The sequence below is a fragment of the Jatropha curcas genome, chromosome 1 (genome assembly GCF_041381405.1).
Source record: "Jatropha curcas cultivar XTBG-Jc1 chromosome 1, XTBG_Jcur_1.0, whole genome shotgun sequence".
Lineage (NCBI taxonomy): Eukaryota > Viridiplantae > Streptophyta > Magnoliopsida > Malpighiales > Euphorbiaceae > Jatropha > Jatropha curcas.
Window position 1 is genome coordinate 34,504,691 of NC_143151.1, and position 25,167 is coordinate 34,529,857.

The following is a 25,167-nucleotide window of genomic DNA, read 5'->3' on the forward strand; positions in this document are numbered from 1 at the left end:
TACTTCCCTAGACCCGGTGTATAGCCTACTTATACACTAAACAATCACAATTTAGTTTAAACGAGTGTATTTCTTATTACGCAGTCAAAAAAAAAAATAACAGTAACACTGTTTTAAAAAGTTCTTTTTTGATTTGCTAGTGTATGACACTACCCATGCACTAAATGTCTACTAAAATATTTTGAGATAAACTACAGAAGTAAGCAAGCTTCATAGTGTATAAAAGGAAGAGATGCCCCCAAGACCTCCTCAGTATTTCCTCTTTAGAGAACATGTCTAAATTCTTACACCAGAATTCTAAGTATAACACTGTTGCTCCTATCATGATCAGTCGAGATAGCCATGAACAAACCAATAACAAGGTCTCTGCTTCCACAACAAAACCCTCCAATGGTGGCTGGAAAGCTGCCTTGTTTATCATTTGTAAGCCAACCCCCCCTTTTTTCACCTCCTTTTTGTCAATTTGACTTTAATTATTTTGTTGAAGAATGTATTGTTTTGTGCAGTTGTGGAAATGGCAGAGAGATTTGCCTTTTACGGTTTGGCCGGAAACCTCATAACATACCTAACAAATGAACTTCATCAGCCCACAGCCACTGCGGTCAAGAACGTTAATACATGGATTGGCGTCTCCGCCATCTTCCCAATATTCGGTGCAGTTCTTGCTGATTCTTTTCTTGGCCGGTTCACGACCATTCTTCTAGCCTCAATCATATATTTCATAGTAAACTTCATTATATCTCTTAACTTAAGCTCATACCAGTTTTCTTTCTCTCCCCAGTTTTCTTCAATCCTCATATTTCTATTCTTGTTTGTCTCAGGGAATGGTGTTACTGACCTTCTCAGTCTCTATAATTCCTATGCATTACCGTGAAGCAGTATTCTTTCTAGCTCTTTATATACTAGCTATTGGTGAAGGCGGACACAAGCCATGTGTACAGACGTTTGCGGCGGATCAGTTCAACGAGGAGAAGCCGGAGGAGAAGGCGGCCAAGAGCTCATTCTTCAACTGGTGGTACTTGGGTATAGTAATTGGGGCCACCGTAGCTGTATTCTTAGTCATTTACGTTCAGGTATTTAATTTGTAGTAATATTAATTAATTCTGAATGTCACATTAATTAATGATGTAATTAGAAACAAATTAATAATTTGATTACTTTGAATGTGTAAATAGGATAATGTTGGATGGACAGAAGGATTAGCGATCTTGGCAGGAACATTAGTGGTGGCCTTAATTGTATTCTTGGTAGGAATGAAGAGATACAGAAAAGAGGCACCTGTTGGGAGCCCTTACACTGCGGTGGCGCAAGTGCTAGTCGCGGCAGTAAGAAAGCGTCGCGTGAGTGAGACGCAGCAGGGATGGGGTTTTTGTTGCGAAGATGATGATAAGAGAGTTGGGGCTGACCTTGAGGGTCAACCTAAGGGCAAGATTTTGTGTCGCACTAAACATTTCAGGTATGGGTCAATTCTTTAAAAAGGCGAAGTTGTTCTTGTTCGTTATGTGTGAGAGAGCGTGATCAAAGTCTGCTCCTCTTTAATGGTTGCTGAAATTAAGCACATGAAGCATTCATTAGTTCTACCCTTTCTATTTTTGGGTTTTTGCAATAAGCTTTTATGAAGCATTTTTTTATCTACCCAACCTTGATTTTGTTCTGTTATGATTAATCTTATTGTGAAGCTAGTAACTGTGTTTTTCTATAAACACTTTTTTATCTATCAAATCCTGATTTTGCAAACATCATCTGACCGAATTAAACTTGATTTTGCAAACATCATGTGATCGAATTAACAAATCTTGTATTTCTATAGAAGAATTCAATTAGATACTTTCTCAATGAGGGGTGAGTTGAGCATGAGCTAGTGGCAATAGAACATTGCATGTGCACACCCAAATGATAATACGAGGCATCATTATATAATAAGACTTATTTGATCATATTACAATAGACACATCGAACATGGCTTAAGACCCATTTGATGATACTATAATGGAAAACATCGAACATGTCCTAAGTTCACTGCACTAAAAACTCATTTGGCTACAGATAACAGGTCTAACTTCAAAAAGATTATGGAAAGAATAATTATTTGCAAAGATTTTAGCAGACTAGATTCAATTTTAGAGCAAAATTTACTTGCAGGTTATTGGACAAGGCAATGGTAATCGACAACATGGATGCCTCAAGCAAAACCAGAAATCCATGGCGGCTCTGCACACTAAACCAAGTAGAAGAAGTGAAGTTAGTTCTTCGTCTTATCCCAATATGGCTAAGTTGCTTAATTTTCACATCCATTATTGTACAAAACCACACATTCTTCGTAAAGCAAGGAAGTACAATGATTAGATCAATCGGACCCAACTTCGTTCTTCCTCCAGCATCACTTCAATGCTTAATAGGCCTCACAATTCTCGTCACAGTCCCAGTTTACGACAAACTTTTCGTCCCATTAGCAAGAAAAATAACAGGGCACCCATCTGGTATAACCATGCTTCAAAGGATAGGCATTGGGTTGTTCTTATCAATTCTTGAAATGGCGGTTGCTGCTTTAGTAGAAGCCAAAAGGATTAGCATTGCAAAAGAACATGGTCTACTAGACACACCAAAAGCAATAGTACCCATGTCCGTTTGGTGGTTGGTCCCGCAATACATGATTAGTGGATTCTCAGATGCATTTGCGGTGGTTGGATTACAAGAACTGTTCTATGATCAAATGCCGGAAGCGATGAGAAGCATGGGAGCAGCTGCTTATATAAGTATAATTGGAATTGGAAGCTTTGTAAACACTGCTGTTATATCTGTAGTGCAGGCTGTTACGTCTAGACATGGCGGCGGTGGCGGTGTTTGGCTTGGAGATAATCTTAATCTTGCCCATCTAGATTATTTCTACTGGGTTTTGGCAGTATTGAGTGGTTTAAATTTGTGTCTTTATGTCTGGATTGCCAGTGGTTTTGAGTACAAGAAAGTTGAAGGTGAGAAAACGGAAATGGAGGAGAAAGGTGGTGAGTCTTGAGCCAGCTCAACTTATTAGTTAATGAAGAAATCCATATGTATGAAAAATCAGACGTGTAGTTAATTAATTAGCAGTGCAAACAAGCAATTTCAGAATTCTAATATCATTAGTGCAAATGATTAGAAATACCATAGTTGTGATGAAAACTTCATTTTTATAAGTTTTGTATACAGACAGAGCGATGGACCGATCCAATGAAGTCTATTCCGAATAATATATATAATAAATATCAATTTCAAGTGTCTTGTAACTTTACATTAGCAAATCATAAGAAGAGAAAAATTACAGATCACATATTACATTCAATATTAAAGGAAACTAATTCAAAAGGATATAATTATTTATTTGGAGGAATACAATAATCTTATTCATATTAACTAATTTACGTAAGCTTCAATGATGGATGCTTGGTCTGGCATTTTGATTATCTTGTAGCTAGTAAAGCCTGCTTCCTCTAATAATTTTTTCCATTCTGCTTCATTCCTTTCCTGCGCATTGAGATGAACCATCATCGCCATATCACCTATCAATGCCAATTCATCGAATAGATTATCTCCTTCTGGGAGTAAAACTGCATCGATTATTATAAGCCGTCCAGCTTTCTCCGGCAGAGCTTTTTGACAGTTTTTCAAGATTTTGATACAATCTTCGTCACTCCAATTATGCAATATCCACTGCAATTTGAGTAGCATTAAATAAGGATCAAATTGTTCTTTTGCAACAAATTTATTCACCATGCATGATACAAGCTAAGGTCATGGAATTGAGCCAGGAAAATAGCCTCACTGCAAGAGCAGAGAAAATATTTTTTAGGTTAAAAAAAGGTTTACCTTCAAAATAATGGCATCAGCTGGTGGAATGCCTGTAAACATGTCGCCGGAAACATGAGTGACTCCGGCATGCTCCGGTGCCTCAGCTATTACATGTGGAAGATCGAAGTTAATACCTTTTATATGAGGATGAGCCTTCACAATCTCACTCACCAGGGTACCAGTCCCGCCAGCAACATCCACAAGCGATCCTATACCATTCAACTCATCTTTATAAGTCTTCATAAATGCTTTTACAACTAGTTTCGAGGTCACAGCCATAGCCTGATTAAATATGGTGTTAAATTCAGAATTTGCAGACGCAAAATCCCAAAGACTTGACCCGCCGTGAGACTTACTGGTAAACCCAGAATCACCATTTTTTACTATATCAGGAAGGTTTTGCCAGGCCGATTGCCACTCTCTATGGTGCTGCAAAAGCAACATGGGAGCAAGACTCATTTCTGAATCACGTATTAACCATTTGGAGGCGTTTGTTAGCCCATAAAGAGTAGCATGAACACCATCTTCTTCTTCTGAACTAGTAGCAGTGAAAATTCCTCGACGAACTAACAGTGTCATGACACGGGAAAGACGGTCAGCATCAAGAGAAGGTTGGTTGATGGTTTTAACAATGGACGAGAAGGAAAGAGGGCGGCCATGGGAGTTTATTATGTCAGGAATACCTAATTGCACGACACATTTTAAAGCTATGCCATCAAGAAATCCAAAAATGTATTGCCATATCTTAGCTTGGCCAAGTAGCATTTCTTGTTCATCTTCTAAATCTTGCCTTCCCATTTCTTTGTTTCTCTGTTTCTTTCTTTCTCAAACCTGCTGTTTATGCAATGGTAAAAGAAAGGATGCTCGACGCGAATTAAATAGATGTAGAAAGTTGTAAATAAAATAATATTATACTATATATTATATATATATATATGACATTCGAGAAGGCAATCAATTTTGACTGTATATATTTACTATTATATATGTGACGCCATGTCAGCTGGGAGCCACAGTTGAATTGTATCATGCATGAATTTCAACATACACGTGTTATACTTTCTGGGAAGCGGATGATTTTTCAAAACTCTATGATTAATTATTTATATTGAAGTATATATTATTTAAAAATAAAAAAAAAATTAAAAAAAGCAGGCCTGATAATGCATTTCTGCTTCGGTTTTTATATTATTATATTATATTATATCACTAGTTTTTTTTTTGTCCTTATGGGCTGGACTTAGATTATGGACATTCAACTGGCCTCTATGTCAGGCCCATATTGCTCAGGGCCCAATAGCAGAATTTAAAATTGGTCTTGGTTAGTTGAAATTCTGATTTAATGAAAAATCAACATTAAGTTTTTAATTTAATGAAAGGTCCAGTCGGCCGAAATAACACTACAAGCTATAAAATAAAAATTAATTCTCTCCTTGACTCACGAAATTAATGGTTGAAAGGTCTCGAATTCGATATCTACAACTCCTTAAAAATATTTTTGATTCAAATGTTGGTATTTTGTACTATACATTGAGAAAACAGTAACATTATTTTAAAACTCTTTGTTGATTGGTTTGATGTACGGAAGCATCCATACACCAACTATAGGCAATAATTTATTTTTCAGTCTAATTATTAAGTAGAATTATAACATCTCTTTGACAACTTGCAGAAAAATAATCAAAGGTCAACCAAGATATTTAAATATTAATTTAAAAGAATTAGAAGAGAGGAGGGAGGTTCATGGGGTTGACCAGCTATCATTCTACACTTGGTCAAAACATAACAACACTGTGTGTATATATATATACAATTAATTTAATTTAATTTAATTTAATTTTGTTGAATCTGTTTATAGTTGGTAGAGGTAGTAGTTAAATTAGTTATAGAAACATTGTATATCGCTGAGCAAGCAGAAATTAAAACAAAAAATAATGAGAAAAACGTTTTCCCTTGCATCGTATGAGTTGACTTTTTTTACAAGGCCGGTCAATTCCATGAATTATTGATTTTAAATCGATTTTAGATTAGTATAATTCTAGCATGTTTCAAGCTTTTTAGCTTTTATTTTATTTTAAACAAACATAAGCTCGTGGTAGGTCTAATTTCCCTTTCATCGTATAAAATAAATAAATATTTAAGTAAAATAAAATTCATTTTAAACATATTTGAATCCAAAAGGGTGTTTTGTTGGTCAAAGAAAAAAAAATAGTACATAATAATAATTATGTAATTAAAAAAAAAAAACGTTGAGAATTGAATCATATATATATAAATATAAAATTCCAAATATATTTAAACAATTATGAGCTTTTATTTTGTATTAATATTATTATTTAAAACAATAGATGATGGTTGTGATCGCGTTATAGAGATGATGATTGACAGAGACACGATGGTTGCAATAAAGACTGTGTTGGGTTGAGGAAGATGGTGAAAATTTGAGTTTTAGGTATTTTAGCAGAAAGGGATTGACAATAATGTCAATCAAAACTTATAAAGGATAATTTCGTCTTTTCTTCTCAAAATTAACGAAAAAATTGTATTTTTTTGGACGGAAGGGCTGATTAATATGATGGAAGTGAACCTCAGGGACATTATAAATATTTGTATAAATGTCGGGGACTACTTAAATAATTATGGCAAACCTCTAGGACGAAATAATTATTTTTTCAAAGGATAATTTCGTATTTTTCTCTCAAAATTAACGGAAAAAATGTAATTTTTAGACGGAAGGACCAATTAATATGACAGAATTGAACCTCAAGATGTTATAAATATTTATATAAATATCAAGGACTAATTAAATAATTATGATAAATTTCAGGGATGAAATAATTATTTTCCCTTAATATTATTATTTAAAACAATAGAATGAGGGCATGGTGATGATTGTGTAGGCGTGATTTGGCGACAGTAAGTAGTGGGTGAACAATGCGTGGTGGTGGTGCTTGTTCGGTGTTCAAGAAGATAGTGGCAATGGGGGCCCTGTCAGTTAGTGATGCTCAATCACCCTCAGCTCTTGAATAGACATTTTCCTTTGTTTTTTCTCACTTTTGAAAACCAACCCCAATCCAACGTGTTCATCACTTCTTTCAATTTTGTTTTATTGGTCATTCTAATCTAATCTTGTTTGTTAACATCTCCGGCTGCGATTGGCTCGAGCATTGCAGAGTTTATATAAAAACGATTCTTTCATCGTGATAATTTCTATATCAAAGAATGAAATTCGAGCTGAGTTTCAAATCCGGCAAATTCAAACTTGTTTGCTTCGTTTATAAAACGATTTAATAATTAGTATTTGGCCAATATTTATAAGATTTGCAATAGCATGTTTGGACATCAGTCTGTGATATTCAAGAATAAATTTTAGGGACCCAAGAGATCATAAAAACAGCAATATCTGTAAAAAATAAAAATAAACTAAGGAATCCGTAAGTACGAAAGCTTAATTAATTAAACAAATCATAGAATTAATTAGAGGATAATAGCACATGATTTGTCCAAAGCATTCCATATCCTTCCTGTTGATTTGGTGGGTCCAGCTCCCCATTACCTGGAATTTCACCTCCAAGCCAATTTGATTTTTTTTTTTTTTTTGTGCGTACTGAGTTTCAAGTTTCAACACCTCTGGCATCTACCATGATTTTGTATTATTAAAAATGGAAAATGCTAAGAAAAAACCAATAAAATTTCAAATCCACTCATAATGAGATTTTGTATTATTAGAAATGGAAAATGCTTCAGTCATAAAATATATTTGAATTCAATTACAAAATCAGGATTAAATCCACAAAAAAATATTTACGATCAATCTCTGTAAATTTAGGGTTGGATGCATAGAAAAATGCACTTATATAGAAATTGATACCCATCAAATACATAAACTCGATTACCCCTAAATTTAAATTTTATAGCACCGTCAATTTTTATTTGCGCCTATTAAATATTTTCACTTATAAAATTACATATATTAAACACTCCAACCTGTAAAATTATATTTATTTTTTAGTTAATTAAACACCTATTAAATAGTTTGTGAAAATTATTACTTCAAAAGCTATACTAACTACATATCAAATGTATATTTTGCTTCAAAAACCTAAAAACTAGTATTATTAGTGTAAAAATGTGTGTAATATTACCAAAATTTATAAGTTTGAATGCATGACATGTCATTCACAAAATTCAAAGTATTATATGATTAAAGTTGTAAAATTCATGAGTAACGGTGTTTTCTTAGAGTTTTGCTGTAAAATTTATGAGTAAATTTATGTATTCGGGCGATTAATATCTGTATATAAAAAATAATATTAATCTCATATGAGATGGATAACCACAAACCCTAGATAGAAAATAAAATATTATTGTGGGATAATAATAAATGGTGGATGGCTTTTAACTAGATAATTGGTATTATGTTGAAGATATGTTATATAAAAAGTATATATCATTTTAATTTTTTTAATAAAAAAAAGCACTATTAAATGTGTTAGTCACTGCCTTATTAGATCAGGCCACCGGTTTAGGTGTGCATGTTCTGACCCCTATAGGGTGCATCGATCCGCCGAGTATTGGTGGAAGATACTGCCCTTTTCCTGCAGGATTATAGTGTTGTAGTCCGCAGCCCATGACAATAGAGTTCGGTCTAAAACAGCCCACAAAGGGGGCTGTGGCTCCTAAGCAGGAGAGTGAATATTTAAATATCATGCGTAACGTGAATGAAGCAAACAAGTGGGTGATCAATGTCTTTACCATCAACCCACCACCTCTGGTGTTAAAGTATATATCGTTTTAGATGCTTTGACTTATTTAAATATGCATAATCAAAATATTCATAAAGAATCTTGGCGGCAATAATTTATTAACAAAATGCTTTTTATAGTAAATAAAAATCTTTTTAAGGTCTTGTTTGTCACCATTGGTTGTCATTTCTTGCTTTGGTGATTGTAAGAGATTAGGCACATCTGGACAACCCATATATAGCTATTAAAACATTGTTCATATTCTAAATAAATTAAATTAAAACTTTTATAATATGTCAAATAAGATAATAATCATCCCTTTATTCCCTAATAATAATCTCTTTAGAAAGAAACCACAATCTTGCTTTGTACCTTTGAAAAGAAATTCTGTCTAGAATCATAATTAAAAAATTTTCACCTTTCCAATATTGTTCTTTTTACCGGATTTTAGAATTTTAGATATTGACAACAATTACTTAATTTTAAAAGCGGAAATTGAATTTACCTAATGTTTCAAAATTTGTAAATACTATGCATTGGAGGGTTTGTCCCCTAATTAAATATTAATTAAACACATTTTCTATATTCATTAATTTAGAAGGAGTCAAAGAGACATGCACGTGCATGAAATGTAATAATAGGGCAACCTTATGTATTCTTGAAAAGGCCAAGTTGGAAACCAACAATACAAACAGTTTGTCTCAATCTTTAATCGAAAGGTCGAAAATGAATATAAAAAAATGTACAATTATTAAATGAAAAACACACCACCTTCTTTGCTTGTTGTCTAATTCAAATATCGACCTAGAAGATCCGGGAGATTCTGAATGAAATCTGCAGGATCTTCCTTTCCAAACTGTCCAGATTTCCTACAGGATTTCTATCTGTATGGCTCTCCATTTAAAACTTTCCTACCTTCCCTCTTCCCTCTTCATCTCTCTTTCTTGCTTCTTCTACCCCAAGAACTCATTTTCTTGAACCAGTTATGGGTATGGCTACAGAGCCTCAGTTCCATGTTCTTGCTGTTGATGATAGCCTCATCGATAGAAAATTGATTGAAAGGCTTCTTAAAACATCTTCTTATCATGGTAGGTTTACTTTTCTTTATTTAATCTGGTTTCTTAAAATTCTTGTGATCTTTGAAATTGGTTATTGATTGTTATTCTTCTTTTGTTTGTGTAGTTACTGCAGTTGATTCAGGAAGTAAAGCTTTGGAGTTCTTGGGTTTAAATGAAGAAGAACAGATAGATTCAAACCTTACCTCTGTTTCCCCTCCAGGTGATCATCATCAAGATGTTGAAGTAAATTTGATCATTACAGATTACTGTATGCCAGGGATGACAGGTTATGATCTCCTCAGAAAGATTAAGGTATTTTGATTGTTTTTCCTAATTAGGTTTAAACAATGAATAGTTATCTATAAATTGTGGAATAAATTAAGATTAAATGTATTTTTATGTGCAGGAATCCAAATCTTTAAAAGACATACCAGTTGTGATCATGTCCTCAGAGAATGTACCATCAAGAATTAATAGGTATTGATAAACTTTAATTCATAGAATTTAAAAACTTGCAATAATTGTTTGTTTCTTGATCTTAGATCTAATATGCATTAATGGGTATTGATGAACAGATGCTTGGAAGAAGGAGCTGAAGAGTTCTTTTTAAAGCCAGTTCAATTATCAGATGTGAACAAGCTTAAACCCCATTTAATGAAGGGAAAAGCTAAAGAAGATGAACCAAGTAACAAAAGGAAGGGCATGGACGAAATCCACTCACCAGAAAGAACAAGAACAAGATATGAAGGCTTGGAAGTTGTTTTTGATTAACAAATATTTACTTCATAATACAACACCGTTTAGGAAATTCCCAACACAATTTTTTCCTTACCTTTTCTTTTTTCTTTTTTCTTTTTTCTTTTTTTAATTTCCTTTCCTTTGGAATTATAACACAGTCCAAATAGAAATGTAGTCTCACTTAATTGTTTTCACTGATTTTAGAATGATCCTATAAGGATCAATTGTAAATTATTGAAAGGTAAAAAAAAAAACTATTCATTCAAGTTTCTTTTTGCCTAAATGATAATTTTGCAATCTTTTTTCCCTTCACTATCTATTTTTTTAGCATATAGTCGATTAATAAATAAATGTACGGTTAGACATAGGTTCGAATCCCTTCTCGATACTTAAAAAGAAAAAAAAAAAAAAGAATTTGTGTGTTAGCCTCTTTACAAGGGGGAAAGAAAAGAAAATTTTTAAAAGAGGAAAATGGGCCTTTTGGTGTAAGTGCTAAGGAGGCTATACTGGGCTGCTATTTATGACAATCCTTCTACGGCCCAAGTAGTCATGGACTCCAACCAATAGTCGGCATAATGCACGAGACGATTATTATTATTTTTTAAATTATTTATATTAATATTAAATGTCAGTTCCAATAAATAATTGAATGGAAAATAATTAAACATAATAAATGGAGATATATTAAATAATTATCGAAAAGAAAATTTATTATTAGTTTTAAATTTCTAAAGCGGCCTATTAAATCGTCATTATGATTTATGACATGGCATGTGCTCGAAACCGAAACAAAATTTTGCATTTTTGTTCATTAAATCTGCGGGATTTGCGACGTGGCAACATATCAATGGTCACTGAACTATACTGGACAGTACTTTGAAGTCAACAGAGAACGTTGACTAAAATCTATCATTTTCATTAAACTTTCTCCAATTAGATTCTCCCTTTCACTCTCACAGTATCTGCGTAGTAGCTGCTACTCCGAGTCTCACCGCTAATTTTCCTTCATTTTCCCGCATTTTCTTTCCCAACTGGGAATCCTCGAGCCTAACGGGTCTTAGTCTCTCAGAGGAATCTTTAGAACCCTCTTTCCAACCGCATTCTCTCGTCGTTTTGCTGCAAAACGCAACTTCTGCCCCCTTTCTATCTAGTTTTCTTCGAATTTTAAATCCTCAAATCGCAAAGCCGAGGGACAGCTTTCTTCCAAATCAGATCATTTCTTGTGTTCGATTAGCTCTGCAATTTCGGCTCTGAACTCTGATTCTTTATTCACTTGGTTTCAGCTTCGAAGGAAAAGGAGGAAAAAAAATATATATATATATATAAGCTGACATGAAGCATCGATGAACTGTGTGAGAGTCAGTGATTTAGGGTTTATAGTTGTTAAATGAAGCAATGTGTATGTGTAGAAGTATGAAGCCGTGTAATGAGTAAGACTTTGTCGGGCAAACAAAGTTGTTGATTGCGAGTGGAAGAAATGACTGCCGCCGAACAGTCGAGGCCGGGTTCTGTAGAGAGAGACATTGAGTTGGTAATTTCTTCATTTATCTTACATCTCCTTTTGACGCTATGATGCTTTTTCTTGAATTGTATATATACGGGAGTTTGTATTGTATTGACATACACTACGTGAATGTTAACATTGGGGGAAAGTTTGCTTTGTTGGTTGTGACTCCAGTGGGAATTTTACTTGTTCTTTGCAATTAGATAATTTTGTCGCTAAAATCAAATAACTTTAACTATACCAACTAGCATTTAAGCTCTACTAAGCCTTAATAGATTTGAGAATCTGGATTAGCTCAACGTGGTCAAATGGTAGATATTTTTTCGAAGTTTCTTATTATAATTATTAATCAGAAATTATATTCTATTATGAATTATTATCACAGGATGTACTTCTGTTACCATGTTATCCTATGGGTAATTTCTTGATAAAACAAAGTTTTTCTCTATGATATTGTATTCAATGTGCACGTCTTTGTTCTATTATGTCCAACCAAGTTTCATGAGCCTAAAATTGAAAATTGATAATTCTGCCCAGTAAGAGGTTATATAGATGGCAAAACCTCTAAAACTAAGCTAGACAATCAATAAGTTCATGTCTTTATGCTTGTTTTCTGGATTTTGTTGGAAGAACTTTAGAAGATGGAGTATGGCAGTGATGCCAAATATGTTATGGGTGTTAACGTGTTTGATGTAAAGTGGCCAAATCTCCTTGGATAACAATACCAAGGGCTCAAATGGAGGAGTTTATTACTCACTTTTAAAATTTTTAGACATGTGCTGGCATGAAGCTCATCAACTTATTTTTATATCGAGAAGGCAACACTTATTTGTCACTGCATTAAGGGGAAGAACATACTTTATTTGTCGATTGTATTATGTGATGTTTCATGTCATCATAACTCCATCTAAGTGCTCATATTGTTTCTTTCCATATCCATCCAAAAAGAACAATTTCCTAGTTTGCTCAGATTAATTTAATTCAGGTTCTTGGTACATTCTTTACTGCAGGCCATCACTGCTCTTAAAAAAGGAGCCCAATTGCTGAAGTATGGACGTAGAGGAAAACCCAAATTTTGTCCATTTAGGCTGGCCAATGTAAGATTAATATGTTTATTTTTCCCTGTAGTTTCCTTTCCTTTGAGGCAAAAGTTTTATATTTTTGGGCCGCTGGGCGAAGTTACTGAACTTGATGTGCAAATGTTTCTTCACTGTTGAATAAGAAGCCCAATAATGTATTATCTCCTCTCAGCACAGGCTTTCTGTTTCATTCGTTCTGGTGCTAAATTAATTAATTCAAATGTCTTATCTTTATTATCTTTAGTTCTTATGTTCTGGGGTATTGGATATTTGATTTATCTCTATTGAAATTCTCTGCTCTGTGTCCTGCTTTTGTTGTTTCAGGATGAATCTGCTTTAATATGGTTATCGGGGAAAGAGGAGAAGCATCTTAAACTGAGTCATGTCTCCAGAATCATATCTGGGCAACGCACTGTAAGTTCATCTATTGATATTTCTTGCAACTTCTATGTGCTGCATGCTTCAGCAACATGCTGACAGAGGGTACAAAATATGTTGCCTGTTGCAACTTTGCAGCATATAATATAGGTATATATGATCTACGCTTGGCAGATTAAGCTTGCTGCTTAAGCATTGGGTATATGCACAAATCACCTTGTTTATCAGATGACTGAGCTTCACACATTGCTATTCTGCTTTCACTTGATAAACTGGAGGTATTTTTTGGAGATGCAAAATTGGAAAAATATGAATTGGTTCATTTTATGTGCAAGTAAAAAAAAAGGGTTAGAAAGTGTTATATGGTGTATAGACAGTAGTGGCACTTTGTTGTATGATGTTTTATTTGGTTGCCTATGCACATCAGAACTGGCTTGTTCAATCATTTGCCTGTAACCTATCTTATATTTTTGGGCAAAGTCGAAGATATATGATGGTATTGTATGACACCTCTCTTATGTCGTAATATATATCCTTTTGGATGTAAAATAATTGTCTGTTTCTGATGCTTTTATTTTTGTTGCTTCTTTTCCATTTTTCCTCTTTCCATTTTCCCCAAAAGAAAAGTTTGTGATCACTTGTGTGCATACACCCACATACACGAACAATGTTATTATTTCAATTAAAAGAGAACTGTTATTTAATGGATTGTTCTTAATTTTGCTTATTGCAGCCTATATTTCAGAGATATCCTCGACCAGAGAAGGAATACCAGTCATTTTCTCTTCTATATAATGATAGATCTTTAGATTTGGTAGGTATATCTTTTATGATTTCTACTTTTTTGCCTCTTTTTTTTTTCTCCAACATTATACTGTCTCTGAAATCTAGAGAGTCACCTGCAGTAATTGATCTCAACTGTTAATATATTGTCTTGATTGCATCCATAACTTTTCATATGAAAATTTTTTCTATCATCTACTGATCAAACTTCTTTTAACCAGATTTGCAAGGACAAAGATGAAGCTGAAGTTTGGATTACTGGTCTAAAAGCGTTAATATCACGTAACCATCTTCGTAAAGGGAGAGTAGAATCTAGAAGTGATGGAATCTCATCTGAAGCAACTAGTCCTAGAGTACACACCCAAAGAAGTTCTCCTTTGAGCTCTGCATTTGGTAGTGGTGACAGTTCACAGAAGGTGATCCTCCTTGTTCCTTCACGCGTTATTGCATTTCATTGCTGTCTGTTGAATAAGATATTTTTCTTTGTTGCTGATATAGGATGACATGGATCCCCTACGTCTTCGTACTCCATATGACAGTCCTCCTAAAGCTGGTTTAGAAAAAGTTTTATCTGACATGGAACTATATGCTGTGGCTCCCAAGGTTTTATGTCCATCTGAATCTACTTGTGGCTCAGTCCATTCTGTGTCATCAGGAGGCTCAGATGCAATAAATGGCCGTTTAAAGGGTATGAGCATAGATGCTTTTAGAGTTAGTTTATCAAGTGCTGTTAGCTCATCGAGTCAAGGCTCTGGCCATGATGATAGTGATGCATTGGGGGATGTTTACATTTGGGGAGAAGGCACTGGTGATGGTATTCTTGGTGGGGGAGTGCATGGAGCTGGAGGTTCTGGTGTTAGGATGGATTCTTGTGTTCCAAAAGCCTTGGAATCTGCAGTGCTATTGGATGTTCAGACTATAGCATGTGGTCGTCGACATGCTGCTTTGGTAACAAAACAAGGGGAGGTTTTCTCTTGGGGGGAGGAACTTGGAGGCAGACTTGGGCATGGAGTTGACTCCGATGTCTTGCATCCAAAGCTTGTAGATGGTCTAAAAAATATCAATGTTGAACTTGTGGCATGTGGAGAGTACCATTCTTGTGCAGTAACACTTTCTGGTGATTTATATATATGGGGCGGTAGTTCTTACAATATTGGACTCCTTGGATATGGAGATAAAGCTAGTAATTGGGTTCCCAAAAAGTTAAATGGACCTCTAGAGGGAATACATGTTTCATCGGTCTCATGTGGACCATGGCACACAGCTATTGTAACCTCTTCTGGGCAATTGTTTACATTTGGTGATGGAACTTTTGGTGTTTTAGGCCATGACGACCGCAGAAGTGTATCTATACCAAGGGAAGTGGAGTCCCTCAAAGGCCTTCGCACTGTGCGAGCAGCCTGTGGTGTTTGGCACACTGCTGCAGTTGTTGAAGTCATGGTTGGGTCTTCAAGTTCCAGCAATTGCTCTTCGGGCAAGCTATTCACTTGGGGAGATGGAGATAAGGGTCGTCTTGGGCATGGTGACAAAGAACCTAGACTGGTACCCACTTGCGTTGCTGCTCTTGTAGAACCAAACTTCTGTCAGGTTGCTTGTGGGCACAGCATGACTGTTGCATTGACAACTACAGGCCATGTTTACACAATGGGAAGCCCGGTATATGGTCAACTTGGGAATTCTCAAGCTGATGGAAAACTGCCTGTTCGTGTTGAAGGAAAGCTTGCAAAAAATTTTGTTGAAGAAATAGCTTGCGGTGCCTACCATGTAGCAGTTTTAACTTCAAGAACTGAAGTTTACACCTGGGGAAAAGGTGCAAATGGCCGATTAGGTCATGGTGATACAGATGATAGAAATTCCCCAACAATTGTTGAAGCATTGAAGGACAAACAGGTTAAAAGTGTCGTCTGTGGCACTAGTTTTACTGCAGTTATCTGTCTTCATAAGTGGGTTTCTGGTATTGATCAATCCATGTGTTCAGGCTGCCGCCTTCCATTTAATTTCAAAAGGAAACGACACAACTGTTACAATTGTGGACTTGTTTTTTGTCATTCTTGTAGTAGTAAAAAGTCTCTCAAGGCTTCAATGGCACCAAATCCGAACAAACCTTATCGTGTCTGTGATCAGTGTTTTAGCAAACTTAGGAGAGCTACGGAAACTGACTCTTCATCTCATTCTGCTCTAAGTAGAAGGGGAAGTATAAATCAGCGACTACTTGAAGTTGAAAACAGTGACTATTTGAATGCGAGATCCCATGTCCAACTAGGAAGAAATAATTCGATCGAATCATCTAAAGATGCGGAAAGGGAATCTTTGAAGAGAAACAAACTAAACTTGAATGGTCCTCAAGCTTCATTCAATGCAAATGATTCTTCTCAATGCAATGGGTTTAACAACTCTAAATATTTTGGTTCATCCAAGAAATTTTTCTCAGCTTCTCTTCCAGGATCAAGAATTATGTCTCGAGCAGCATCACCAACATCAAGACGATCTAGTCCGCCTCGTGCGACAACACCAACCCCGAATCTTGTTCATCCATTGCCAAAAATTGTTGTGGATGATGCTAAAAGGTCAAATGATAGGTTGAGTGAAGAAGTCGTTAAATTAAGAGCTCAGGTATTTGGATTACCTTTCATAATATCAATTACTGTTCAGAAGTCTTCTCCTTTTATCTGCCTTGTATTGTTGTCTTTGTATAATGGCCGACTGGCTGATAATGTAGGTTGAAGAACTTACCCGCAAAGCTAAACTTCAAGAAGTTGAGCTGGAAAGAACAACTAAACAATTGAAGGAAGCTATTGCAGTGGCAGAGGAGGAAACTGCAAAATGCAAAGCAGCAAAAGAAGTAATGAAATCACTTACTGCTCAAGTAAGTTAAAAGTTGATGTTCTTGTTTGGAAATTACATTTTTCACATGCTAGGGAATCTTGACTGCCAAAAGCCTAGGAATAAATGTGTATTCTGACATGAAAAAGCTAGAATTTGATGGTAAAGAGTAGGAATGGTGGCACCACTACTTATGGTATCAAATGAACTGCACTATGTCTGCAACATGAAGGATTTGATGTGTTTAAACTTTAATCATGCTTTGTTGCTATCTCAGATATTTTGTGCATGTGCACAATGATTACCTGTTTTAAGCCTCAAATCAGTTGTATCAAGGTAGGGAAAATAGACTTGGAGTGAAATAATTCCGTCCATCCTGAGGCTTATGCATCTATGCTACATTTATGTTGATCAACATGATCTTTTTTATTTGCATCACAACAGAAGGCTATAAATTTTTCTGTCTGCAAAAGTGTATAATGATAATCAATCAGTCATCAATTTAAATTTATGCCTTGGCAGTTGAAGGATATGGCTGAAAGGTTGCCTGTTGGAGCAGCAAGAAACAGCAGTTCACCCTCCTTTTATTTTTCTAGTGCCACTCCCACAAGGGAAATTGCTTCTGCAGTTAATGAGCAACTGAATAGTCCCACAAAATGCCACGAACCAGATTCAAATGGATCAAGCAGCTTACTGATTCCTAACGTGTCTGCCACTGCTAGTAATCAAACTTTAAGTCACTCTGAAGTGCCACATTTGGAAACAACAGTAAGGAGTAAAAACAGAACAGCAAAAGTCGAACCCTGCCATGGGGATGAATGGGTTGAGCAAGATGAACCAGGTGTGTACATTACCCTTGTTTCCTTGCCTGGAGGTGCCAAAGATCTGAAGCGTGTCCGTTTCAGGTATGTATTAAAGCATTCTGGACTATCTCTGCCGCTCTCTGAATGTTTATTCTCAAAACTGAGATGTTTTTTCCCAAAAGGCCTGAACATATTTTTATTTTCTTTTAATGGTAATGAGTATAACATTACTGACAAAGTAGAAAGGAGAGCATGCAATATGGCATAGCAGGAAGCTATGGCCATACTTTTATTGGCACTTGGCCGTAGACAAGTTCAGACATCACAGTTTCTGTACTGTTTCAAGCTCCTTATCTATTACATGTTGGGTCCTGATTTACCCTGGTGGAAAGATGTCTGAGTAAACTGAATTTGGGTCCTGATTTACCCTGGCGGAAAGATGTCTGAGTAAACTGAATTTGGGTCCTGAGTAAACTGAAATTTCTAATTAGTATCTCGTTGGAGATCACTAGCTTCTTATGTGTTAACTTATCCTTTTGCAGCCGAAAGAGATTCAGTGAGAAACAAGCAGAGCAATGGTGGGCAGCGAACAGAGCAAGAGTATATCAGCAATACAATGTTCCCATGGCTGATAAATCTATTGTCGGCATGGGGAGGGAAGGTCTGGCTCATTGACCTTCCACAATCAAGATGCAACTATGGTGCACTTGCAAATGCTATGGTTTGGAATATCAGAAATTTGATTCTAAATTTCTGCCTTTATGATTGGTGGAAGCCAATTTTGTTTTTTCGTGGGTAGGGGTATTTTTTCTTCCTTATCTTACTTTTCTATTTTGATATTTTGCATTAAACGTATCCATGTTTTCATATTTCCTGTAATTTTTTTCAAAAGGGGAGGTTGAAAAGTGGTGAGAGGTTATGTAAATTCTTTGTAAGTAGGTTGCTGCCTCTGTGTATTCCGTGGAATGTAAGAACCAGTGTGCTCCAAGCCTAACACGAACTTAAGCACGAGTTTGATTTTGGGGCTTGGTATCCTAAAATATTAAATTGGCCCATTAACTTGGTGTCTAGAAATATGAAATAGGCACATTTTTTGTAATTATGCAATTTAATTTAATTTTTTTTTAAAAAAATCCTGCTGGAAAAATAAGAGTTATTTAATAACAATATTGTTAAGTCAAAAAAAAAAAAAAGATGATCGAATATTAATTTTATTTCTCTTTGACGAATTAAAATAACAATTAGTATGATACAACAAAAATACATTGGAAGCATAATGTTTCTTTTTCCTTTCCTGTATATGGATGAACAAGAACAATGATGAACATCAATGCAGCAGTGGCTTTGCTTAGAAATGAGAAGGCAAGAACCAATTAATTCGAAAATAATCAGACTAACATTTCATCAAAAGTTAAATTAAATTTGATGCAACCTTCGGATTCCACTTGATTGAGATCTGCATCACAACTGCAAGGAATATACAATGTAAATCCCAGAGAAACTCTTGATGCGTTCACAGGTAAAGAGACAAAAGTCGAATTTTTTTTGTTTACCTCTTATGTTCTAGGACCTGTGTGAACAAAACTGAGTCGGGCCAAATAGTTGCGCTCAGCAAAGTCATGTAGTGAGCGATGAGGTCTTGTCCCCTGATGGTCAAGTTTTTCAAACTCTTCTTTCACCAGCCTTCTACAGTCATCACCGTCCTAGAGAAAAATCAAGCAAAAGTCAAAAAAAAGGGAAGTGCTCAGTGGTCAAGTCATATACTTGCATTTTGCAGTTTAAGAAAAAAAAGGCACACCTGTAAGAATTCCAACATTCGCTCCTCGATTGTACCACGCATTGCTAAAGTCTCCACTTGAATGGGACGAGTAGCACCCATCCGATGAGCGCGACTGATCACTTGTTCCTCCATGCTGACAACAGTTTAACATAAAATATGTTAAGGAATAGGTCCAAAAGGATGAAACGAGATACAAAGGAAGGTGATGAACTTCTCGTTTCCAAGGAACTCCTTATTTAATAACCAGTAAATGTGCTTCGTGGCAACGAATAATCCATTTACCATTTTTTTTTACCCCAGAAAAAAAAAAAAAGAGAAAAAAAAGATGATCATGATTCAAAAGGTAAGATAGTGCTTTCATTTTGAACTTGCAAAAGTTGACAGTGAAAATTAATTAATTATATATATATATATATATATATATAGAGAGAGAGAGAGAGAGAGAGAGAGAGAGAGAGAGAGAGAGGCACACAACTTTGAGCAACTAAAAGTCAATCTTTCATTTTTTTTACTAAGGGGTTGAAATTTCTAACCGGAGAGAGAGAGAGAGAGAGAGAGTCTGGTTTTTTCAAAATATTACCTTCTATCCCAGATTGGCTCCATTAAGAACACATGTGATACAAAGCTCAAGTCAAGACCCAATGCAGCACTTCCATCCATTAAAAGAGCCATACACGTCGCATCATGTTGGAATGAGGCTAGCGCCTTCATCTGAATGAGCATAATGAACATGCCAAATAAAATGCAAACAGCTTAAAAAGGAAAAGCAGGAAGAAAGCACAAAAGAAGAAAAACGAAAAATAAAACAATTACCTTGTTGCTTGAGTGCATTGGACTATAAAGTCCAGCAAACTTGATACCAGCAAATGTTAACTGAAACAAGGAAAAAAAGAGGTCAGAACCTTTCACTGCTATACAAGGAAATCACACAATCCTAATAATCAAAAAACATCTACCTGCTGTTCAATAACATGTATGTGCTCAAGAAATTGTGAAAATATTATAACTTTCTCCAGAGCTGATTTGGAAGACTTGGAACTCTGCCTACAGCAGTCCTGCAACAGTGCACTTGAATCACCCATTACAGAGGGATGAATTTGCTCAATGTTCTTGGCATCATTTTCATTAATCGAAGAAAGACACTCTCTATTAGCATCCTGCAGCGCTTTCAGCCTCTGAACAAGATAAGACACTTTACTGCTAGATGTTGATTGCCAATCAGGATCCCAGTTATCCTGTACAAAAAAAAAAAAAATGTAAGTATATAATCAGAAATGTGTTTATAGAGCACGGCAAATAAAATAGAACATTTCAACTTAGAGCAAACCTTGCCTGTTTATATGAAGGTTGTAACTCAATAAGATCTTTGGGAACAGGCCATTTTGGGTTGGGATTTTCAGGCCGGGTTAAAATTTCAGGACTTTGCATCTCATAAAGTTCACCACAGCCAGAAAAAGTACACCTTTCACTATCCAAACCAACACAATCGAGACACAAAAGATGCCCACATGGTGTGACAACAGGAAGACGGCACCATTCATTGCATCTGACCCAAAAATAGAAAAAAGCGAATATCAAATTCAGTCTGTGAATTCGTAATGGAGTTGCCAAAAACTTAGAAAGTCAAAATTACCTTTGACAGTTTCCACCATATTGTAGATAATACTTAATTAAAGCATAGTTCTCTGAGACAGGATCCAGACCCTTTGCAACTAAAATGTCCATGGTTTCTTGAATATCTTCTCCTGCATCAGTCACTTTAATATGCCCAGCCACACAACAAGATAGCCTGACATTTCTAATCGTAGCACTTCGAAACTTCCATTGCTTTGGGTTAAGCAAACTTTCAACATGTGAAGGATCGTTCCAGTCAGCCATTAGTATGTTCCGCCGTACAGTAACTACCAATTCATTATAACTTCTTGCATGCTCCTCAGTGAAATTGAGAAATGTCACCTTCTTGATGCATGGAGGAATAGCTTTCAAATCTTTCTTTCTGGCACTAATCAAGCACCTATGGAGCAACTGCAACAAACGCAAGCGACCATCTTCCATCTCTGCTTCAAATGGTCTAAGAATGCCAGCTTCCCATGACTTCTGGTTCTGTCCATAAGCTTCCTCATGTAGGAACTTAAGCATTGGGTGAAGATTCGAGAGCTGACTATTGGGCGTATTAGGTGTTGGGGTTCCTGTTAGCAACCAGCGACTTGAAGTCATCAATGAAATCGCCATTTGCAATTTGTTTGTCAAGTTAAGACTAGAACCAAGTGTGTGCCCTTCATCTAGCATGACTCTAAGCCAATGCACTTGCATCAGAGGGCTTTTCTTATTGGCACCCCACTCTGCACTTAAACGATTAAAGGTTGTTATTACAACATCATAATCCCAAGCCAAACTGTGAGCAGAAGGCTTTTTATGATCAGTCCAGATGCAGACACGCAACTGGCCAGGTTTGACATGCTCTTGGATTTGTGTTTTCCAATGATCAACCAGATTTGCTGGAACAACAATTAAAGTTGCTCTTGACAAATACAATCTAACAGAATTCAGCGGACTGCAGAGAGCTATTCTAAGAGCATCCACATCAAATGCCAAGTTTTCAAGAGTCTTTGGGTAATACCACCTACTGACACCCTTTTCTACTCTCCTTATAAGACCAAAGGATTGAAATATTGTATGAAACACGTGCATATCTCCAGTGCCTAAGATGGGACTTGGCAAACCAATTGTTTCCATTTGAGAAAGTCTTTCCGGCAAAAGTCTAGCAAGCCAAGTTAAGGCTCTCTTTGTTTTAGAACCGATCACTGAATAGTAGTCCTTAAGCACACTGATGAAAAATGATACATTTTGTTCCTTTCCTCCAGATGCTTCTTTGGGGCAAAATCCTGGAAGGTATGTTATAGATTCACAACTATCCCAAGCTTCCTCTGGATCTTTGCATCTCTGATGAAAAGGGTCAGTGTTCATGCTACAAAACCATGCAGCAGTAGCATTAGGCACGGCATCTTTAAGCTTCCTCCACTTTCGACAGGCATCACATTGAGCCCAAGTTTCATTATATGCTAAAATATCTCCAGTAGTCTTTCCAAATGACATGTCCAGATGTTCCCAAGAAAAACCCGAATTCCTCTTGGTTGAATTTTCTCCAACTTTCCTTTTGCTGCCTATGCCAGATTCTTCACCATATGAATAAAGAAGATTTTTCTTGATACGACTCAAGCTCCTTGAGCATCGAACTACACGTGCAATTGGCTCCGAATGCGCAGCCGATAGCAATTTTTTTCCTGTTCCTGGAAAAGACTTATTGAACTGTACAACGTGCTCACTTGGTTCCTTTAACCTAGCTCTTTTAGGTGAAGAATAACTTGGATCATGTATTGGAGTGAATTTTTCCAAAGATAATTGTCCCCTACGAGCACTCTGGCTCATATTCCTTTTCCCCAAAAGCTTATTATTACAGATGAACCCGTCACCACTAAGCTCATAATAGCCACATCTCTGGTCACCATTATGTCTACACCAGGTTATTTGAACTCCATCCGGTGGGTCAGCAATTATTCCTTGAGTCTTCAGAATAAGGGAAAGAGCAGTTATAGTCTTCCCTAAGCCAGGTTCATCACAGAACAGTCCCCCACGAAAATCTCTCACAGTTGGGGCCACTTCAGTAACTATTTCACCAGAAACAGTATTTACATAGAAGACAAACCCATCTTCTGTTGGAAAATTCATGAATAGAGGATGCGACAAAATTTGAGGATTCCGCTCTCGCTGTAACATCCACTCAACAGCTGCCTCCTGGTGAGGAAATAGTTTAAGTTTCATACATGGCATTATTGATACAGCCAATGATCTCAAATGACGACAGGTTGCTGCAACCCTGACAAGGTCCATAGGGCCAAGGACAGTTAGAATATTTATCAAAGTATCATCTGTCAGATCCCAAATACCAGTACCATAAGAGCCATCAACTGATTTCACCCTTGAAGAATATAATTTTTCCTTATTTGTCACACTAGGCAAGCACTTAAAAATTTCATGGAGTTCAAAACGCCTTTTCTTTGAAGAATCAGAGACATTACAATGCAACTGGCATCCAAGAACATGACAGTCGGAGAGATTCCAGATGCTCTTGTCACCTCCATGGACATTTTTAAAACACCCTGCTCCATCAACAAGCATTGAGCTCCTTTTGTCCCAATCACAACTGCAGACTTGTAGCACGTTAACAAATTAGGTTTGGTAAATTAAGCGCAAAGAGAGAAAAAAAAAAAAAAAAAAAAAAAAAAAACTCTAGAAAATACTAACAAGCTATCTGGAACCAAAGTTATAGCTTGCCTAAGATCAACAAGTTAAAGTTTAATTCCAAGAAGCCAACTTGGTCAAATAAACTAGCAAGAGTCTTATATAGATGCATGTCTAGAAAACTGGTACTTTTCTTAATACCCTATCTAGAAATGCAAAGTGAATTCTTCACGTAAGCATTGCTATATGGAATAACACTGTCCCTTTAGCTGACTAATTCACTTCACAAGCTAATGAAAAGTAAGGAAATTTTATTATAAAAGCAATATTCATACTTTACATTCCATTCTCCAAAACCAAACTGCATTTGATTAATCTAATAAAACCACTAGGTGGGGATTTTATTTAAATATTAAAATAAACACAAACCTCAAGTGCCTGAAGAGAGCTCCAGCAACGGGGCCAGATTTCGGAAACTGCCAACCAGTAGTCCATAATGCAACAGGCAAATACACATCTACAAGCACCACAGCCCTGGCCTCGCCTTCCCCACTCTCGCGAACTTCAACATTCAAAACACGCGCGAGAATCTTGATACATTTATTGGCCACTAACGAGTGAATCTGGTGGACAACGCTCAAGCTTCCATTCACCATCCCAATCCCTCTCTTGTACCTCCTCTTTCCCGGACTCGAACTGCTGGAAGCAACGTCGCCATTTCTATGCTGCGAGGGCGAAGAAGAATCTGTATTGCTGCTAAGAGAGGATAAAACGACGCCATTAGTGGCCTTGAATCCAATTTGGGCACCGTCGGCGAACACGTGGCAGGGAGAGAGAAAGGATAGAACGGGAACGGGAACGGGATCGCGTTGGGGCGAAGGAATTGCAAGAACTGCATAGAGATAACCGCATAGCTTGTAGTCTGGATAGGGGTCTTCCATTGATGGAAGGTTTTCGTTGTCGCTGAGAGACGTATATATATATATATATAATTTAGGCAGAGGATAAAAAAAAAGCCGAAAAGCAAACCCGAATTTCGTTCCGATTTAGAAATTTGAGAGGAGAGGGGGGTGAGGTTTTGTTGGTTTTGAGCTTTGACCATTGACCCTAACCACAGTAACCGAAAGCCTCAGCCAATTGTTTGTGAATTTTATAAGCTCACTTCCCAATTGGGACAAATCAGGCGACGGAGCTAACCTAAACCTCAAAAGTCAATCCATAATTGTATCCTAAATAATGATTTCAATTAAAATCTTATAGTAGGACTAAATAGTAATTTTAGTTAACTTTAAGAGATTTTCATAATAATTTCTCTTTATTTTCTAAAGTTGACTCAAATTCACAATAATATTTTTATTACGCCGAGTATATAATAAAAATTTTTCTTTATTTTCTATAATAACAATTTT

At 36.2% G+C, this 25,167-nt stretch overlaps 5 protein-coding genes across 7 annotated transcripts; 3 read left to right on the top strand and 2 right to left on the bottom strand.

Annotated features, from left to right (window-relative positions):
* The first annotated feature begins 227 nt into the window (after positions 1-227).
* On the top strand, positions 228-3,263 carry LOC105631640 (Major facilitator superfamily protein). Its single transcript, XM_020678400.3, has 5 exons — positions 228-423; positions 507-724; positions 822-1,073; positions 1,176-1,456; positions 2,143-3,263. Exons 1-5 carry the CDS (start codon positions 273-275, stop codon positions 3,011-3,013), a joined length of 1,773 nt encoding a protein of 590 aa, XP_020534059.1. The 5' UTR covers positions 228-272; the 3' UTR covers positions 3,014-3,263.
* Positions 3,234-4,712, bottom strand: LOC105631639 ((R,S)-reticuline 7-O-methyltransferase). Its single transcript, XM_012213819.3, has 2 exons — positions 3,844-4,712; positions 3,234-3,687 (listed from the first exon to the last, which is right to left on the bottom strand). Exons 1-2 carry the CDS (start codon positions 4,621-4,623, stop codon positions 3,391-3,393), a joined length of 1,077 nt encoding a protein of 358 aa, XP_012069209.1. The 5' UTR covers positions 4,624-4,712; the 3' UTR covers positions 3,234-3,390.
* Positions 4,713-9,266: 4,554 nt separating this feature from the next.
* Positions 9,267-10,632, top strand: LOC110009224 (two-component response regulator ARR9). The gene is made up of 4 exons (XM_020678276.3): positions 9,267-9,658; positions 9,753-9,940; positions 10,035-10,105; positions 10,204-10,632. Exons 1-4 carry the CDS (start codon positions 9,556-9,558, stop codon positions 10,397-10,399), a joined length of 558 nt encoding a protein of 185 aa, XP_020533935.1. The 5' UTR covers positions 9,267-9,555; the 3' UTR covers positions 10,400-10,632.
* A 671-nt stretch (positions 10,633-11,303) lies between these two features.
* On the top strand, positions 11,304-18,795 carry LOC105631221 (PH, RCC1 and FYVE domains-containing protein 1). The gene is made up of 9 exons (XM_012213263.4): positions 11,304-11,897; positions 12,881-12,967; positions 13,274-13,363; positions 14,061-14,141; positions 14,332-14,526; positions 14,609-16,723; positions 16,830-16,976; positions 17,456-17,838; positions 18,279-18,795. Exons 1-9 carry the CDS (start codon positions 11,844-11,846, stop codon positions 18,409-18,411), a joined length of 3,285 nt encoding a protein of 1,094 aa, XP_012068653.1. The 5' UTR covers positions 11,304-11,843; the 3' UTR covers positions 18,412-18,795.
* A 136-nt stretch (positions 18,796-18,931) lies between these two features.
* Positions 18,932-24,934, bottom strand: LOC105631220 (SNF2 domain-containing protein / helicase domain-containing protein / F-box family protein). Of its 3 annotated transcripts, none has more exons than XM_012213261.4 (9): positions 24,188-24,921; positions 21,150-23,720; positions 20,849-21,062; positions 20,473-20,751; positions 20,330-20,389; positions 20,097-20,227; positions 19,535-19,649; positions 19,290-19,439; positions 18,932-19,203 (listed from the first exon to the last, which is right to left on the bottom strand). In XM_012213261.4, the coding sequence occupies exons 1-8, from the start codon at positions 24,697-24,699 to the stop codon at positions 19,293-19,295; spliced, it is 4,029 nt and encodes a 1,342-aa protein (XP_012068651.3). In that variant the 5' UTR covers positions 24,700-24,921; the 3' UTR covers positions 18,932-19,203; positions 19,290-19,292. The 3 variants fall into 3 exon arrangements, with proteins under 3 accessions (XP_012068651.3, XP_012068652.1, XP_037496726.2); XM_012213262.4 differs by having other exon boundaries at positions 21,150-23,727; positions 24,188-24,327; XM_037640798.2 differs by lacking the exons at positions 18,932-19,203; positions 19,290-19,439; positions 19,535-19,649; positions 20,097-20,227; positions 20,330-20,389 and having other exon boundaries at positions 20,538-20,751; positions 20,844-21,062; positions 24,188-24,934.
* Between the last annotated feature and the right edge of the window lie 233 nt (positions 24,935-25,167).

Excerpts from the sequence above, each read along its gene's own strand:
- LOC105631640 (XM_020678400.3), top strand. The coding sequence starts at position 273 with ATGTCTAAATTCTTACACCAGAATTCTAAGTATAACACTGTTGCTCCT. Across the intron at positions 725-821 it reads CCTCAATCATATATTTCATA|GGAATGGTGTTACTGACCTT; the intron begins GTAAACTTCATT and ends TGTTTGTCTCAG. Across the intron at positions 1,074-1,175 it reads TCTTAGTCATTTACGTTCAG|GATAATGTTGGATGGACAGA; the intron begins GTATTTAATTTG and ends ATGTGTAAATAG.
- LOC110009224 (XM_020678276.3), top strand. The coding sequence starts at position 9,556 with ATGGGTATGGCTACAGAGCCTCAGTTCCATGTTCTTGCTGTTGATGAT. Across the intron at positions 9,941-10,034 it reads ATCTCCTCAGAAAGATTAAG|GAATCCAAATCTTTAAAAGA; the intron begins GTATTTTGATTG and ends TTTTATGTGCAG. Across the intron at positions 10,106-10,203 it reads GTACCATCAAGAATTAATAG|ATGCTTGGAAGAAGGAGCTG; the intron begins GTATTGATAAAC and ends ATTGATGAACAG.
- LOC105631221 (XM_012213263.4), top strand. The coding sequence starts at position 11,844 with ATGACTGCCGCCGAACAGTCGAGGCCGGGTTCTGTAGAGAGAGACATT. Across the intron at positions 14,142-14,331 it reads ATGATAGATCTTTAGATTTG|ATTTGCAAGGACAAAGATGA; the intron begins GTAGGTATATCT and ends TCTTTTAACCAG. Across the intron at positions 16,977-17,455 it reads TGAAATCACTTACTGCTCAA|TTGAAGGATATGGCTGAAAG; the intron begins GTAAGTTAAAAG and ends ATGCCTTGGCAG.
- LOC105631220 (XM_012213261.4), bottom strand. The coding sequence starts at position 24,699 with ATGGAAGACCCCTATCCAGACTACAAGCTATGCGGTTATCTCTATGCA. Across the intron at positions 20,228-20,329 it reads CAATGCACTCAAGCAACAAG|ATGAAGGCGCTAGCCTCATT; the intron begins GTAATTGTTTTA and ends ATGCTCATTCAG. Across the intron at positions 19,650-20,096 it reads GAGCCAATCTGGGATAGAAG|CATGGAGGAACAAGTGATCA; the intron begins GTAATATTTTGA and ends AACTGTTGTCAG.
- LOC105631639 (XM_012213819.3), bottom strand. The coding sequence starts at position 4,623 with ATGGGAAGGCAAGATTTAGAAGATGAACAAGAAATGCTACTTGGCCAA. Across the intron at positions 3,688-3,843 it reads CTGATGCCATTATTTTGAAG|TGGATATTGCATAATTGGAG; the intron begins GTAAACCTTTTT and ends CTCAAATTGCAG.